Raw genomic sequence first — 16,733 nt, forward strand, 5'->3', positions numbered from 1 at the left:
AAGTATTGACCGTGGCACGGGCCGGTCAGACAACAACGACATGTATCGGACCGTGAAGTGCGTACAGTCAGAGCCGACAAGTAAGCAAGCAAGCATCCAGGTAGCAACCACAAAACACGATCACCATCGACGATGAGAACCACTCTATCCCACCCATGCAGCGCCTATGCAATCCACCTAGAGTAGTCTGACACTCTCACCCCAGCCCAACCCAACATCTCCACCCACTACTCCACATCCCTCCCCAACCTCTCCACCCTCCCTAACCCAGCTACCCACGATCGATCCCGATGCCCATACTCTCGTACCTGCACGCGTCCGCTGTCGCGAAGTAACGCTGGCTGACGTCTCCCCACCTCTCGTCAAAGTAGCGGTGAAGGCACATTTCTACGACTGAACCAACGTCGAAACCTGAATCAGCAACCACAAACTTGTCCTCTTACCCGCTTCCGCGCAAACTACGCGAAATACACGACCGCGCAAGGCCACATCATCTCATAACGATCAGCGCGGCCTTGGAAGTCGAGACGCTTCGATTTTGCGTCGTATGTAGGTCATTTGTATTGATTGTCGCATTGGCATTGGTGTTTTGCACAACGCAGAATTGAGGTTCGGAAAGGTCCGCTTCGGCGTGACACTGTTTATCAGAGTTTGGGTTGCAGATCGAAGTTTATGGAATGGGGGTTGTGAGATGGTTAGGGGGGACATCGGAGGTTGTGGTTAGTCGGATGCTGTTGTGCATGATTGTCGGACGTGCAGGGACTCGTCGGCGAATGGTCGTCCGACCTCGCTTATTTCGTGTGACGTGTGAGGCCCCGCCCCACACAGATGGAATATCCAGTCTAGTCAACTGCGAACCGCTGTACCCGGCTTTCACTTTCACTTGTCTATATAGACTACTTAGTTTCACTTTTTTTCATCAAAGCAAGTGCTCACAGCCTTCCTAGCTCAGTGGTAGAGCGCGTCACTAGTAACGCTAGATCCGACTTGGATCGAGCTAGTCCCGAAAGGGACGTCACGTGATGACGAGGTCGTCAGTTCAATTCTGGCGGAAGGCAACTACCTCTTTTTAGCAAAAAGATTTTTTTTCTGGGCTAGAATGCATGCGAAGAGCGCGTAGAAGTAGCTGTAAAAGTGTGTGCGCACACAGCGTGCGAAAGCCGCATCTTTCCTGACCTAGGCGTATGCCCTTCCCACAACACCACCCACTCGCACTGCGCGTGAACATGCCCACTTGTAGCCACATCTCTTTTTAATTATCCCGACAGCAGGGTTGCGATCGTATACTTAAAGAAAAGTTAAGTGTGTGCAGATTATAGTCGCACGAAAACCCCTTCTACGTTGCTCTTTCTAGATACCCCTGCACTCCCACAACACTACTGTCCTATACCAATACACTTGCATTGCGCACGAACATGTCCACTTGAAGCTACATACCTTTTTGCTCATGCCAACAGCAGGGTTTCGATCGTGTACTCAAACGAAAGTGTCGGGCACAGGCTATTGTTGGGCGAAAGTCACTTCTGGTCGCTCTTTCCAACCTTACAATCGCACTAATCGACCTACTGCTACATGCTTGTACTACTCACAACGTATGTCCACTTGGACTCGCTACCTTCACGACGGCCCTTGCCTAGCAATACCCAATTCCAAGAGGGCAACAGCGCACGCACCATCGACATGAACACCATCGTCATAAGATCCCCTCTATCCTCGACAATCTCGCCTGACATCATTTCATCACAACAATGCCCAGTCACATCATTGCAGTACTGAATTGGAACTCATCAATGTCATTTCCATGATACTTTTCCCGCATGACCTGTTAACACCAGATGCGGATCGTACCCCATGCACGCCATCACTGCCGCGGGATCGCATCAAGGGCATGTTTATCTTTCATTGTAAACACAAACACCTTTGGAATGCCGATATCATGCCGCGGTAAGTTGAAAAGACCCAAGAACCCCTTGCCTATCCAACAAGACCTTATACCTCTTCAAGGACGGTCTCCTTGAACTCGCGCTCAACCTTCTGGCCAGAGTCGTCCTGGCTTGACTCGCCGTGGAGACCGAGGAGGGCACCAAGGTCGAACTTGGGCGCCTTGAGGAGCTTGACCTTTCGGACGTGGACCTGTGCCATGTTAGCCTGTCATCCTCCATTGTCCATGCAACCACATACGTTCTGGAGGGGGTAGATGCCCTGGGTGGCCTTCTCGATCTCGCGACCGATGACCTCGGGGATGAGCTTCTGGGTGAGCTGGGCGAGGGTGCACGAGCTGGCGTCGCGGGCCATGATCTCAACCATCTTCTTGCGGATGGCCCTGATCTGGGACGACTGGGCGTATGTGGTCTTCTTGACCTGGTTCGGTCGGCGCTTGGTGAAGGCGATGCAGAAGAGGCGGAGGAGGTAGTCGTCGGTGGTCTTGACAACGACGTTGGCCTCGATGAGGGTTTGCCACTTGCGGACGAGGGAGCGGAGCTTGTCGGAGGTGAAGTCGAGACCGTGGAAGTTGGTCAGGCAGTTCTTGCCCTGGACCTCGTCGACGCGGAGCTTGACCTTGCGGAAAGCGTGGTCCTCATCCTTCTGGAGATCGGCGAGCGAGACCTCGAATATCCGGCCCTTCAGAGCGTCGTTGGCGTTCTTGAGACCGGTGGTGCGGTTGACGAGGGTCTTTCCGACACTGCAGAGAGCGAAGAGTAAGCATAGAGTCCCCGTGTGGAGCAGCGGGAATTCTTACTCTCGGACGGCGAAAGTTCCTGGCGCCTTGATGTTGTACCAGTCCTTCTTCGCGAAGGTGTCGGTCTTCTTCTTGAGACCCTTCTTTCCCTTTGAAAGACGCTTGTTCTTGCCGACAGCCATGATTGCGAGTCTTGTTGTCGGTCGTGGAAGGGTGGTTGTCGCTGTCGATGTCGGAGACTGAGAACTCGCAAATTGGTGGTGTTCGAAATCGCTTAAGCGAGCCCAGTAGCGCCGCGCATCACGTGTGCCAAGCCCAAAATCGAGTGCGGCGCTCAGCAGCAACAACGCTCAAGTGCACATCACGGGAAGATCAGCAGTGAATGGATACAGAAGTAGGGTATGCTGATCGCGGTCGGATGCATTGCGGGCAACATAGCAGCGGTGATGCTGCACTTTGGAATCTCTCGAGTCGCCATCTGTGGCGCATGCGATACCTGCCTTTGCTGCACCATAATGGCTGTATAATAGCAGGAAGGCGCGGCAACTGCGACATGCGCCTGATATGATATGATCGTGGCAATAGTTTGGGTAGAAGATGGTGTTGAAGCGACTCCATGACCACGCAACTCCAGTCTCGCGTCTCTACCTTGGTACGTCTGCGAACCAACATCACCTGCATCACTTTGTTCACACACCAACATTTTGCGCTGTTGAGTAATGTACATATGTTACATTGCTGCGGTTCTATCTACGCAGTTCATTCAGCTGTGGCGGACGGACTAACTACCCATCGCACACGCTAGCACCCCCATCCAAATTCCAGTTACATCTTCGCGTCTTCTCCAGCCACCGTCAGCAAACGTCATCAATGCGATCATCATCGCAGACGAGTTACTGCGTCCAGCATCACGAAGAATATGGATATACATCCTGTAACAATTTCCTCCCTCCTCTTTACATCTCGACACATCATTGTCGTAACGTAGATCCGTTGGTCCGACCCATACCCATTCCTGTTCCCCGTGACAGAAGAGACGTTGCGACGGCTATGTGAATGCCTTCCAACAGCCGCAGTTTCCAGATTGGAGACTATCAGCCTGCGGCGACTTGATACAGATTACTGTACAGTTGCTCATAGAAGAGAACATGAGTCTGGTAGGTGTAGCGGTGGTATGGCTGGTGTTGTTGATAGAGACGTCTTTGTTGCATGACATCAAAGACTGATGCATGTCCAATCATGTCTTGACGTCAGATCGGTCTTGCTGACCATATGGGTTCTGGTTCTGGCAGAACTTCTCAAAGTCAGGAAAGCTGATGTAGCCATCTGGAAGAATGTTAGTCTCATGCTACTTCAATCTGACATGCTCAGTGCTTACCCTGCTGCCTGTATTGGCGGACGTAGCGGTCACTCTCGGTTCTTGACATGGAAGGCCTCTCAGAAGTGTAGGCCGGTTCCGACTGCAGCCTCGATCGTGGAGTGAGCATCGGGCTTCCAGGTGGCGTCTCGCCTCGAGGTGTAGTAGGCGATGAAGCAACCTTGGCTAGGAGAATGGAGGCCTTGGTCGGGCTACCGGATGTTGACGTTCCAGAGTCCCGTCGAGAGGTTACAGGCACAAGTGTGGTGAGGCATGGCGAAGAAACCGTTGATGGTGTTAGAGGTGGCCGCCGGCTTGCTGAGCGAGATCGTGCAGGCGCCTCAGTAGGCAGCGAGAAGTAGTATCGTGGATGGCTAGACATGGCGAAGATGTGCGTCGATCGACAGAGAGCGAGTGTTAAAGTCGGAGAATTACTGCGGTATGGAATTGAAGAATGACGGAGGGCGGGAACGGGTAGTATGTATAATGGCGTCCAAATCGCCTAGACGCTATTCACCCCATACTACCGAATGCATGTATGTATAGTGACGCCTCTGCTCGTTCCAGGCACCCTGGTCGACGCCAGGTGCATCAGCAGCCCGGAGCTCCCCACTCGACATCGCTGGCCTTTCGGGCTAGTTATGCATGCCGAAGTGGGTACCGCCAGAAAACGTGGACGTTCTGAATTAGTCTGCTTGCAAGGGAGGTGTGCTGTCACGCTTTGACTCGCCCTGACTCGCCCCTGATGCACACAAGACCACCTCACCTCCATTTCTCTAGTCTGGTAGTCTGCTGCGAGCTGCTGCAGGTGTGAGTTGGCCACCGCCGACGATGCGGATGACAATCATGAAACACTTTGTCGCGATCTAGTCGACAATGGCAGCGTACCTCGCGAGCCAAATCGGAAAGGTCGATTTCGCCTTGGATGCGCTTGCGGTGTGGCAGGTCATTCGCGTCGGCCGTTCCTGATTGGCATCGCGCTCCTCGATCCCAGGCCTCGCCGGAAGAGCGGGTGCACAGCCATAGCGGCGCCGTCGCATCCTCAAACCATGGCATCGGCGGATGCAAGCCGCACTCCCAATGAACATCCGTCATGGCTGCGCGGTGATGACACAGCCAGCGCTGCCCTGTTCTCCGCCCAGTTCCCGGCGAGCCTTCCTTGTTGTGTATCAGGAACGTTCGAGAGGGGCACACGTATGCTTATCCACAGCCTAATCTGTTATCGAGTCCAGACGTCGCTGCAGACCACCGTGCGGTTTGTGCGACGAGACAGGTACCGGACTGCAACGAGCCTCATTCATATCGGCCACTTTGTCGGTGACGACATTGTCTCAGCTGAGGGTTTCTATTTCTGCCGTGTCATGCAATGCGGATGACATCCCTTGTTATCGAAAGTCGAGAACGTCGTACTTGCAAGGGCATCCTTCCCCTACTTTCGTGCGATCCGGTTGGAGCATAAAGACACGCGAGAAGACCAACACTTTTGACACTGGTCGCTATTACATAGCCTTTCATAACTACCGATCGCGTGTTTCGATTTCGCATGTCACGTTAATAGTGTCTTTCCGTGGCATCGCGGTTGAGGGGAAGCCACGTACTCGGCATTCTATCGCTTAGAGACTGCTACGATGCAGGTCATCAATCACCGCTTGCGATGACCAAAAGCCGATTGTTCTTTTCGAATTACTAATGAGGCAGTTCAGAAATGCAAGAGCTGTTATTAGAGGCGATAACTGCGAACATCCCGAAATCTTCTCGGGACATTGTGAGATGCCCTCAGGGTTTGGTGGGATACATCCCTGGACAGGTACACATCCGCCCCTCCATCTCGTAACTCTGCAACCAGGCGAATACTATAACCCGTATCTGTATCCGGCAATACTTGGGGTGAGTTGTTCTGGAACGATGATTACCTCGCCTCGCTCCACCTCCGCGTCAGCTGCTCTCACATGTTGCCATGCCTTCCGTGAGGAGCGGGCAACGCTCCGATTTGACAGTCCTGCTCTCAACGCTGCATTCTCAGCTGGGCGCCTGATCCTGAAGGTTCAACAAAATATTGGTAAAGGACCATGTAAACTGTCTTTGGAAACACGATTACGGCCCTTCTTCTATATCTACGGGTCATCCGATAGGCAGGCCAAAGTTTCGCCCGTTCATCTCGAGAGGCTGATGCAAGAGCCGAAAGCTATCTAGCATCATGCCGTGCTGCCCAGTCCGTCATTGTGTACATACAATGTGGTTAGCCATACCGACGTGCATGCTAGACCCGGGAAGCGGGAACCCCTCCACGCCGTCATAGCCGCGGCCGTTGACCAGCAAGTTTGCAATTCCGCATCCTCATCGACGATACATTCCCATGTACTCTTTTCGGACCGGAGACATCCAGCACTGGGACCCAAAGTTCGCATGCCCCAGCGGCTAGCCATAACACCAAAGGCAACTTTGATGCGTTGGTGTTTCGTGACGGTGCTGAGGCCCTCCTCAACATACCCCTCACTCAAGACACCCTCAGCTCAGACGCCTCTGCCCCAAGTAAATTCTCCGCAAATCCAGACACGCTCCTACGGCAGATCTCGCCGCCGATCCTGTCCGAAAACTAACATACATACCCGCTCAACACCATACCGAGTCTTATGCTGCGTCTCGTTCTTGAGCAAGCGAGTTGAAAAGCGCCTGTCACTGCGGCAACGCAGAAACGGTCGCCGACAGTATGACGAGTTTACCGCCACTATCGTAACCACACTGCACTCCACTCTGCAACTCTACCGATAATCAGCCAACTAAAGCTTACATCTGACCCTCTACGTGCGAACAAATAAAAACACATTCTTTTTGATCCACCCCGTACTCTACCTCACCGAACAACGGCGAAAGCGAAAAGAACCACCACACTAGATCACGATGTCCCAAAATCTGAAACACATCTGAGTGGAGTCGTACGCAGTTCCCAACCACCCACAACCACGCACGCACAAAGAAGCGGTAAGCAGAAAAGGCACCAAAACAGCAAGCAAAGAAAAAAAATCAACGTGTACCAACACCAGCGGTCAACCCAATAAGCGGGCCGCTCCCGGCAATCAATCGGTGTCCTTTGCTCCGTTCACACCAACAGCCCGTCCGTCTCATCCCCCCCACTTCCGCTAACACACCAAATCCCAACACGTGCACACTTCCACCACAACACCCACATAACAATCCGCATTCTAGACCCTTGATTCCCACATTTCTCGCCTGCCTAACACGTGCAACACACCGGTAGATCGTTATCTCCAAACGAAACGGCGCATCTGCAGCTGTCAGGCCAGGTCATGCGCGGTAGGTGCGGGTAAGGCGACGCGCGGGTGTACCAGGGTGAAAGGAAAACACAGTGACAGGGGCGATGAGGGGCATAGGGGACCGGGTATGCTGGTATAGGACCAGCGATCATAGTAGATGGGAGGAGGTCAAGCGGGAGGTTTTGTGCTGTTGCGGTTTAGTGGCGGTACAGATGTATGCATGAAGTGACAGGGCTTGGGGCGTTTTCTTTCACGTGTGTTATGCGAGTATGACTGGAATTATGAGGTGGGTTTGCGTGGTGGGGGATGTGTATGGTAGCCGGTGGGTGTTTTGGCGATGGGAACGCGGTATGCGGAGGGAGGCGTGTGGACTGTGGATACGTGTGTTGAGGGACTTGATGGTAAGCGATTGGTTGGGGGTGGTGTTGTTGGATTGGACGGTGGCTTGGCTGTTGCTGGTTGCACGTGAAGATGGTGGTAGAAGTATCATCTATCATATCAATCATCATATACAGGTGATACAGTAAATATGTAAGCACGATCAACAATGAAGTAGTTCGAAGTGGCACGATGTGTTGCGTTTTGACAATGCAGTTCTTTGTATGTACTATCATCACATGTCGACATAGGTAATTCGCACTGTACCACTAATGGTGGCTTACTCCTACAACATGTCACCTCGTTCATATCATCCAAGTTCTTCAATGCTAGGTTGGGGTCAGCATGAGATCGTGAGGAGTCACCAGTTGCACTTACGTCGACATCGTCCCAACCACGACCCTTTACGTTTGCCAACTCGTCCATCGACATAACATGGCCAGTTGTGACTGCGACATCCTGTTAGTAGTTGCCCAGAGCATCAGAGGGAGTGGAAGCTTACAGTAGCCAGCTTGAATCTTGGCATCAATCTCGACACGACTATCCGCCGGGATCATGTCGTCTGGAATGGGTACACGCTCATGGATAGGAATGCCTTGATCGACAATAGCATCGTGCTTCATGTTGGACATGCTGAGCATCCTGTCGATCTTGGTGATACCCAGCCAGTGCAGGATATCTGGCATCAGAGCCTGGAATCGCATGTCCTTGACACCGGCAATATTCTCAGTGCGCTTGAAGTACTCGCTGGCACGATCTTCGCCTCGCTTTCTGGCGTTGTAGACGAGGTATTTTGTGACCTCACCCAGAGCACGGCCTTCCTTGCGGAAGTAGATGACAACACCGCTGCCACCCTTCTGGGCCTCTTTGACTGCTTCTTCAATACCGAAAGTCAGGTAGGGGCGGCATGTGCAGATGTCAGATCCGAATACGTCACTTCCGTTGCATTCGTCGTGGATACGGAGGGCGAGCTTCGCACTGGGGTCGGACATCTTTGCTGGGTCACCGAAGATGTAGACTGTTAGACCGCCAATAGGAGGGAGGAAGAGCTTGATGTCGTGACGGGTGATGAGCTCTGGGTAAGAACCACCAGTTTCTTCGAACAATGTCCGGCGTAAAGTTCCCTCGTCTTTGGAATACGTTAGTGGATGTAGTCAGAAATACATTTCGACTCACTTACCAATGTTGAAACGCTCAGCAACACCAGGCAAGTACCATACAGGCTCGACTGCGACCTTGGTGACCGCAACCTCACCAGTCTCGTTGACACAAATCTTGCCATCGGGAACGAGCCTGCCTTTCCTTACACTCTCCTCAAGTTCTGGCACTTTCATGTGTGCTCTGGTGATGGCAATGGTAGGTCTGATCTCAACATCATCCTTGTCCATCGTTTCCTTGTACAGCCAGGGTGCGAGATGGCCGTATGGGTCCATGGCCACGATCTTCTTTGGGTCGCTCCATTGCGGGAAAGGACCAATCTTTGCGGCAGGCTCAGTGTTGGTGAAGTCTGGCTTGTGTGTGATGTCGAGGTTCTTGCTGGCAACGGCCAGAGCATTGTAGATGGAGTATGAGCCACCATGAGCACCGATAGCTACAAGATGTTAGAAACTAAACGTATAGTCGTTTAGATGTACGTACCGTTGCGTCTTCGGATAGTGTTCGCATGTCTTGACACAACGACAGGGCCACGAACAGCAGGGTCCTTGGCACCCCACTGCATTGGCAACGGGTCGACACCGGCTTGGCCGGGATACGAAGTCAAGATGATCTTTGAAATCTTGGATACACTCGTGCGACGTGGTTGGGCATCAGCATTTGAAGGTGGCTGCTCATACTGCTCGCTAACAGCTTCTACGGACTTCTCTGGCTCAACTTCCTTCGCCTTCTCGCCGTCCAGCTTGCCATTGGCAGCTTCACTTGCTGCCTCGTCCTTGATTTGCTTGATGCCTGCCAGCATGTTCACACGGCCGTTGATCTTGTCGACTGAAGCTGCCAGTACGGAGTTCTCCGAGCGGAGCGCCCTGAGCCCATCGAGAATCTCCTTGAGGACAGCATCGCTGGTAGTGCTTTCAGTAGACATGTTTGGTAATGGAAAACCTCATACAAAGTAGTACAGGATCTCTGATCTTAAAGGCAAATAGCAATCGCGATTGCTGCGTTGGTATCGAGTCGTGAAACAAAGACCGGTGAGCTCCGGTGGTAGGACGAACACGCAAGATGATGTAGAAGTGGGTAGCGGACAGAGTCACAAACACAACTTTGAACAAACGTCAAAGGGGACCAGAAGAATCCAGAGAAGGAGGAGAAAGAGGGAAGAGGAGGATCAACGTGGTCAGATATTAGGAGCTCGCCGGCGGTGGCAGCAGCGAACAGCTGACTACACACGTGCATGATGGTCGCGGCGAGCGCTGATAGGAGCGGGGGCGCTTATCGGCTATCGACGTATGCGGCAGCTGCAAGGGAGCGACAGGGATCTTGGCGGTCGGAACCACGCGAGACTCGAGACGCATTCAAGCCAAACTCGCGATTTCGCGTCACTGCACACGACAACGGCGCGACAAGCACCAAACACGGCTCTGGATATCCCCACCACAATCGCTACTTAATAATTACGTGTACACACACCTTCCCCATCTGGCGACTCTAACCAACGCGAAAAATGGTGCGTTCCTCCCGGCTTCACGGTATCGCAGGCGCAAACTAACAGCAATGACAGGGCAAGCGCAAATCCTCCAGCAAGCCTCAAGGCCCCAAGAAGGCAGGCTCTACCCTATTCCCCTGATACCCCGCCGACTAACACCCCTGTAGAAGGAGAAACTCCCGACCACCTTCCAATGTCTCTTCTGCAACCACGAAAAGTCCGTCAGCGTCTCCATCGAGAAGAAGTCGGGTGTCGGCAACCTGCAATGTAAAGTCTGCGGCCAGACCTTCCAGACCAACATCAACTACCTCAGCGCCCCCGTCGACGTGTACGCCGACTGGATCGATGCGTGTGACGCCGTCGCGAAGGAGGCAGCCAAGGGCAGCGTCGAGACGGCCCGGAGTACAAATCGCATGGGCAGGATGCCGACGGCGCACAATCAAGAAGACGACGACGGCGACGGCGGCTTCATCGAACACGACGAGCCTGACGCTGAGGGCGAGTACGCGGACTGAGTCGCCCGGGGGCCATCGCGCGAGAGCGACCAGGCGTGAAGGCTTCAGGCCTTGTATAATACATGGGAACATGGGGAGCGGATCATGGCTTGCATGGCGTTTAGGATACCAAAAAGGATCCGCAGATTCACGGTGGCGTTTCATTATCGTCGTCAGCGTCAGGCTGAGTGTGTTCACGGTTAGCTGAGCGCAGCCTGTAGAAGTGTACACAGTAATCAAGCGTGTACATCAATGACCCTGGTACGCCTATAATCATGTGGTTTTCTTTGAACGAAACCATGCTACTACATGCCCAACTAAACCTAAGCCGCCCTGCGCCCAGCAAATGCTATCGATGAACCGGAGATGCTGTTGATTTCTTTACATGGTGTAGAAACGGTCGCCAAAGTCACCCAGTCCAGGGACGATGTAGCTACACGTCATATTAGTATGGAGCGGTTAGGAGATGGGAGTAAACATACTTCTTCTCGTCCAGACCCGCATCAACAAAGGCCGTGACCACTCTCACCTTGGGGAACTTATCCGCAAGGTTTTGCGCGCCTTCTGGGCTGGCAATGAGGTTGAGGAAGAGAATGTGCTCCTCTGGCACGCCCCGCGACTTGAGCACATCGATCGCCATGAGTGCCGAACCACCTATCTCCATCAGCAGTGCTTATGCAAACACGCCTTGTGTACTTACCAGTAGCCAGCATGGGATCCAGCAACAAGACCCATCTGTCGGCAATGTCCTCGGGCAACTTGTCGTAGTACAATTTCGGCTTACTAGTCTCCTCGTCCCGCTGAATCAAAATCTTTCCAATACGTACGCTCCTACAGCAGTCCCTTAAACCCTGCTCCATGGACTCTCCCGCACGCATAATCGAGACACCGCAGATCTTGCCCTCGAACTTGACACCGGAGTAGGTGCGACCTACTGGGGTGGTGATCTCCTGGGACTCTGTTGGCAGGTGGTTGAGACCCTCTTCGACAAGCAAACGGATTATGCGGTTGCTGTAGAAGATGAAATCTGCGCGGCCGGTGTTGCGATCACGTATCATGCTTTGAGGTTGTTAGTTTAGGTAATGGTGTCCGACCATGGTGTTAGTCATGGTTCACGGGGCTCTTACGTGAGCAATGCTATCAGCTGAGGGGATTGAGGTAGGATGTGGACATTGGCCTGCTTGAGGGGAGTTGAGACGGTAGCTGTTGGTTTCAGATTTGAGGGACGGTATTCGGGGCCCAGGGATTGGGAGGGTGGATGCGAGTCGGAAGACATGGTTAGGGAGAGGCTGAGGATGGTCAGTCAAGGTCACGTAGCAGAAATCTGGTAGTATGGAAATGTTTCAGAGCCAAAATACAGCATCTTAGGAGAAGCGTTTGGGAACATGCAGACGTAGTTACAGTCTAAAATAAGCTTACCGGCGCGTGAATGTGTGAGCAGAGCTTGTGCTGTTGGAACACAATTTGATATTGTGGGGTGGTAAGAATGAGATGGAGGTGAGAGCAAGACCAAACGATACAGCAGACTTTTATCAATGGATACGATGTCCAGATAAGAGGCAGGAAAGAGGAGCTGGAGCGTAGGTGGGCTAACAGTCTAGGCTCGTGACCGTCGGCGAAGTCCTTCACTCTGTTTGGGAAGGAGCAACCCATGCCCCGCTGTTTAGCGTGCCTGTCGTTCGGGACCCTGCTTGGATCACCAGCCACCATGCAAACAGCCGCTTTGAGCATTTCACCGTGACTGTCATGAAGTCGCGACAATGAGAGAATAGGTTTGCGGTGAGCGAACGCGTGGACCGACGCTATCAAGCTGAAGGAGAGCGGGTGCCGAGACAAGCCATCCACGGTCCCTGGTGCCACCCGCCTGCTGCGAGATGCGCGTCTGAGCCAACTTTGGGAGCGTCACCACAACACGCCTACGCACCGACATGGCCACGACCATGTTCGCCAATTTCACGTCCGGCGACCGTCGCAAGAAAGTCTACGGCAAATCCGCGCGTCGCTCCACCCTGCCGCCGCCCCTTCCTGATTCCAACGATGATGCGCCGCCATCCCCAGACCGACCGCGGAAACATCCCGCAGCCTTGAACGGCTCGCTGAAGAAGGCCGGAGACACATTGAAGGCCAGCACGGGTCTGGAGAATGCGCGCGCAAGGACTGACGATGTCGACGTCTTCGATGTACCCTCTGATGACGACTTCATGTCGCGCCCGAAGCCCGCGAAGAAGATCGTAGCGAAACGTCGGGCACCTGAAGCAGGCTTGGAAACCTCAACTTCTTCTAGAGGGGGGGCCGTGGTGGCATCCAAGAAGCCAGCAAAAGCTTCACAGCCATTGCGCAAGCCTGACGACGCGAATACTGCCACCGTAAAGAAGACGCTGCCGACGCCCGCGCAAGTTGCAAAGCCCGTACAGGCACCGCCACCGCCATCCTCGGATACGATCGCACCTCGGACACTACGCAGGAAGACGCCTCAGCCTGTGGGAGCACAGAAACAGACGGCAAGGGACCCGGAGTCATCACAGAGGCCGGTGGCCAAGGCAAAGGCGTCTTCCGAGACGACGGCCGTTGCGCCGACAGCTACCAAGGCTCAGAAGAATGCGAAGATAATCTCGGCACTACCTGCGAAAAAGACGGCAGGAAAAGCTCTTGCCAAACCGACCGATGACCTCGCTGTGTTCGATATACCGATGTCGGACGAAGAGGCTCCGCCAACTGTCAAAAAGATCTCACGTCAAGCTCCGCAGAAAGCACATAAAGAGCCTTCCGGGAAGTCCAAGACAACATCGGAAGAGTCTCACAAAGACACTACCGAGTCGGACGAGTCGAATGCATCGAACAAGCGAAAGCGCAAAGGGTCCATCTCGTCGACTGCCACAGTGGCTACGTCAGTGGTACAACAGACGACTGAACAGTCGGCGCAGCAGCGGAGCCGGAAGGTTCAGAAGAACGAAGAAAGTGCTTCACCGGGGCATGCATCACTATTGCAGCCCGTCGCAGGCGCAACACGGAAAACGCAACCGCCAGCGCTGGCACTCAACAAACCGACAAGGACGAGGCAACGTACCGTACCTGTCATGGCACCGCGAAAGATGACCAAGGGCCAGTCCTCCCCCGCTACTTTGAGCGGCATGATACCGAATCGCCAGGTCCCCAGGCCATCTCCTGTCAAGAAAATCCCAGACGTGCCTGAGATTGAAGACGAGACTATGTATGACATACCAGATCCGTTGACCACCCCTGTTCGGAAATCCAGACCTGTCGTACCTGGCTCCGTGACACCGCGACAGAGAGATCTCTTCAGCGGCTTGCTAAGCGATTCATCGTCCGCTGCTACACCAATGCCAAGCCTGGCGAACTTACAGCTGACGGATCGCAAACCGAGATCACTTATCGGTAACCTGGCAAGATCAAAGTCTGATGTCACTCACAGTGCCAAGGCTCGTAAGACCAGACTGATTGACACTCTCAAACCAACCGAGACCAGTTCGGACGATGACGAAGAAGACAGCAGCAGCGATGGTGGAGAAGAGTCTGAAGCAAGCTCAAAACATCCCCCGTCTGCAAGAAGACCTGTACGAGAAATCAGAAAAGATCAAGCTTCGACGACGTCCTCTGACGACATGGATGTGGACAAGCAAGCAAACGCGGAGTCACAAACATCGCAGACAACGTCGGGTTTCGGCATGCGACCAAGGCTAACCTACGCAATGGCGCGGTCGTACCTAAAGGAAGACAACCCAGAAGATGATCTACTGATCTCGATGGATCTAGACGATGGCTTTGGGTCTCAGTCCCAGATGGATACCAGATCTGTATCCGAGGACGATCCCGAGCAGAACAGTCAAGCACAGGCTCAACAAATTCACGAGCTCAAGACCCGGGGGCGTAACATGATCATCGGATATGAAATCGAAATGATGATCGGAGACATATCCGTTACCAACAGTAAGAGTATGAGGCGTAGCGCAATGATCGATCTGTGCACCAAGATGGCCGATGAGACGTTCTGTCATCAGCTTGTCGACTCAGCTCTGGCCCATCAGTTCTTCCAGAACATCGCTGGCGGTCGCGAGATTATCTTCGACTTTGTCGCTGCCGTCGCCACAGTATTTATCCTCCGTACCAACCCTACCCATTCTGTCCTAGACGAGTTACAGGAGACTGGCAGTTTCGCTCACTTGATCGAGCTAGCCAGCAATGATGCGGATATCAAGGAGATCGCCAAAGATCGCAAGTCGAACATGTCAAAGATTGCTAAGGAATCGGTATTCACGTTTCGCACCCTAGTCCAGCAAAGCTCTATCTGGTCATCCAGCGTAGTACAGAAGGTATCTCCCCAGCTTGTCGCGCTGAAAGCTATCGAGCTGCTCATCATTGGTATGCGGAAGGCTGGCAATCCTGATAAGCTACTTGATCAAGCGATGATCTCCCAGCTCGTTGACATTGCTTCGAAATCGAACGATCGGTTGCAATCGGGCAAGGAGACAAGCGCGGACAATGTATGCCTGGAAACAGTACTTTCCATACTGGAGTCAATTTCTGCCACAAGGCAGATCCAAGCCTCCTGGCCGACTGGTGTGCTTCAGCGTATTGCGGGCTTTATGCCTCGGTTCTTCCAGCCTGACAGCGCTGCATCAACTATGCTCGCTGTCAAGCTATGTATGAACTTGACGAACAACAAGCCGAAAGCTTGCCAGCCGTTCTCAGCCATGGCTTTTGTGCAGCCATTGACGCAATCTATCATTAGAAAGTTTGAGTCAATCAGTACGGGGCTCGCGACGGAAAAGCGGACAGAGGTTTTGGATAGTCTCATCTTGAGCTTGGGTGCTGCCATCAATCTTGCGGAGCTGAGCGACGAGATGAGGCTTAACGTCGCTGATCAGATTGACGCTCTGGTCGCCATCTTCCTGGAGGGTTCAAAGCGTGCTTCACAGGTACGTACGCGTTCAGCAGTCATGCTTTCAGCAATGCTAACCCTGCTTTAGGCTGCTTCTGTGGAAGAATCGCATTCTGGTGTAGCCATTGGATATCTTGCCGTGCTCCTTGGTAATCTGAGTCTCAACGACCAGATAAGGGCAAAAGTCCGCACGCTGCTACCGAACGAGCGACTTGACACCCTTGTCAATAGCATCGAGGAATTTGTCCGCGTACACCAACACGTTGACCAGAAGGCAGGAAATCTTGAGGGAACAGAGGGTCAAGAGGCTTTGCAGTCCTATACGGCGCGCCTCATGCTTGTCGTGGAACGGTTGCAGAATGCGAGCACTTGATGGTGCAGAGATGCAGAGGCTTGACTCCGGTATCCCGCCTGGGCATTGATTTATTACTGATCAGACGCACTTTGCCTTTACTTGATTATCTCTCGGGTTGTTTACCATTGGGCAGCAAGTCGTTTCCCTCTTGACAGGTAGGTTCTTATTGGTTAGGCCTTTAATGGCTATGGCATGATACCCCGAATTACGCGTATGCGGTCATTGCTGGGAAGGGATCGCTTGTATTGTATATAAAGATTTCGATACCCCAGCATCTTGGACAGAGATGTGAATAGTAACGGTCGTGCAGCGAGGCTCTTCAGGCTAGCAAATGACCCGTAGCAGTTATATGAGAAACCTGCAAGCTTATACTGATTGAGCGACATGTCGTCTATTCGTCGCCGCTATCCGCTCGTATTCCCATCGCGTAGGCAGTAGAGGCTAAATGAAGGCTTGTAACCTCGCACGTACCCGTCCGTAAGGCTGCACCCGACCCAGAAGGCCGGCTCAAGTGACGCAACAGCCGGCATGTGGAGTGGCTCTGCCGTCGGGGCAATTTGCGAGATGCCTTCTACAGAACTTCCATGCAGCGGGCGTGTAATATCCGGGCGAGCAACATTTTTCACTTTTGCAACGACTTGCATGTGATGGTT

At 53.2% G+C, this 16,733-nt stretch overlaps 6 protein-coding genes and 1 non-coding gene across 7 annotated transcripts; 3 read left to right on the plus strand and 4 right to left on the minus strand.

Moving 5' to 3' along the window:
* Window positions 1–937: 937 nt before the first annotated feature.
* J4E78_009773 lies at window positions 938–1,058 on the plus strand. The gene has a single exon. It is a non-coding gene; the product is annotated as a tRNA-Thr (tRNA).
* Window positions 1,059–1,989: 931 nt separating this feature from the next.
* Window positions 1,990–2,862, minus strand: RPS1 (ribosomal 40S subunit protein S1B; the record flags this gene model as incomplete). Its single annotated transcript, XM_049370361.1, has 3 exons — window positions 1,990–2,133; window positions 2,182–2,683; window positions 2,741–2,862. The coding sequence occupies 3 exons, from the start codon at window positions 2,860–2,862 to the stop codon at window positions 1,990–1,992; spliced, it is 768 nt and encodes a 255-aa protein (XP_049217911.1).
* A 1,055-nt stretch (window positions 2,863–3,917) lies between these two features.
* J4E78_009775 (uncharacterized protein) lies at window positions 3,918–4,419 on the minus strand (the record flags this gene model as incomplete). The annotated part of the gene is made up of 2 exons (XM_049370362.1): window positions 3,918–4,006; window positions 4,059–4,419. The coding sequence occupies 2 exons, from the start codon at window positions 4,417–4,419 to the stop codon at window positions 3,918–3,920; spliced, it is 450 nt and encodes a 149-aa protein (XP_049217912.1).
* Window positions 4,420–8,013: 3,594 nt separating this feature from the next.
* Window positions 8,014–9,770, minus strand: URC1 (putative GTP cyclohydrolase; the record flags this gene model as incomplete). The annotated part of the gene is made up of 5 exons (XM_049370363.1): window positions 8,014–8,019; window positions 8,069–8,139; window positions 8,193–8,819; window positions 8,871–9,281; window positions 9,329–9,770. 5 exons carry the CDS (start codon window positions 9,768–9,770, stop codon window positions 8,014–8,016), a joined length of 1,557 nt encoding a protein of 518 aa, XP_049217913.1.
* A 579-nt stretch (window positions 9,771–10,349) lies between these two features.
* On the plus strand, window positions 10,350–10,846 carry J4E78_009777 (uncharacterized protein; the record flags this gene model as incomplete). The annotated part of the gene is made up of 3 exons (XM_049370364.1): window positions 10,350–10,352; window positions 10,407–10,448; window positions 10,499–10,846. 3 exons carry the CDS (start codon window positions 10,350–10,352, stop codon window positions 10,844–10,846), a joined length of 393 nt encoding a protein of 130 aa, XP_049217914.1.
* Window positions 10,847–11,206: 360 nt separating this feature from the next.
* Window positions 11,207–12,101, minus strand: FUR1 (Uracil phosphoribosyltransferase, synthesizes UMP from uracil; the record flags this gene model as incomplete). The annotated part of the gene is made up of 4 exons (XM_049370365.1): window positions 11,207–11,258; window positions 11,308–11,479; window positions 11,526–11,884; window positions 11,953–12,101. 4 exons carry the CDS (start codon window positions 12,099–12,101, stop codon window positions 11,207–11,209), a joined length of 732 nt encoding a protein of 243 aa, XP_049217915.1.
* Window positions 12,102–12,753: 652 nt separating this feature from the next.
* Window positions 12,754–16,098, plus strand: J4E78_009779 (uncharacterized protein; the record flags this gene model as incomplete). Its single annotated transcript, XM_049370366.1, has 2 exons — window positions 12,754–15,762; window positions 15,814–16,098. The coding sequence occupies 2 exons, from the start codon at window positions 12,754–12,756 to the stop codon at window positions 16,096–16,098; spliced, it is 3,294 nt and encodes a 1,097-aa protein (XP_049217916.1).
* Between the last annotated feature and the right edge of the window lie 635 nt (window positions 16,099–16,733).

The sequence above is a fragment of the Alternaria triticimaculans genome (assembly GCF_023758025.1).
Source record: "Alternaria triticimaculans strain BMP 0046 chromosome Unknown scaffold_23, whole genome shotgun sequence".
Lineage (NCBI taxonomy): Eukaryota > Fungi > Ascomycota > Dothideomycetes > Pleosporales > Pleosporaceae > Alternaria > Alternaria triticimaculans.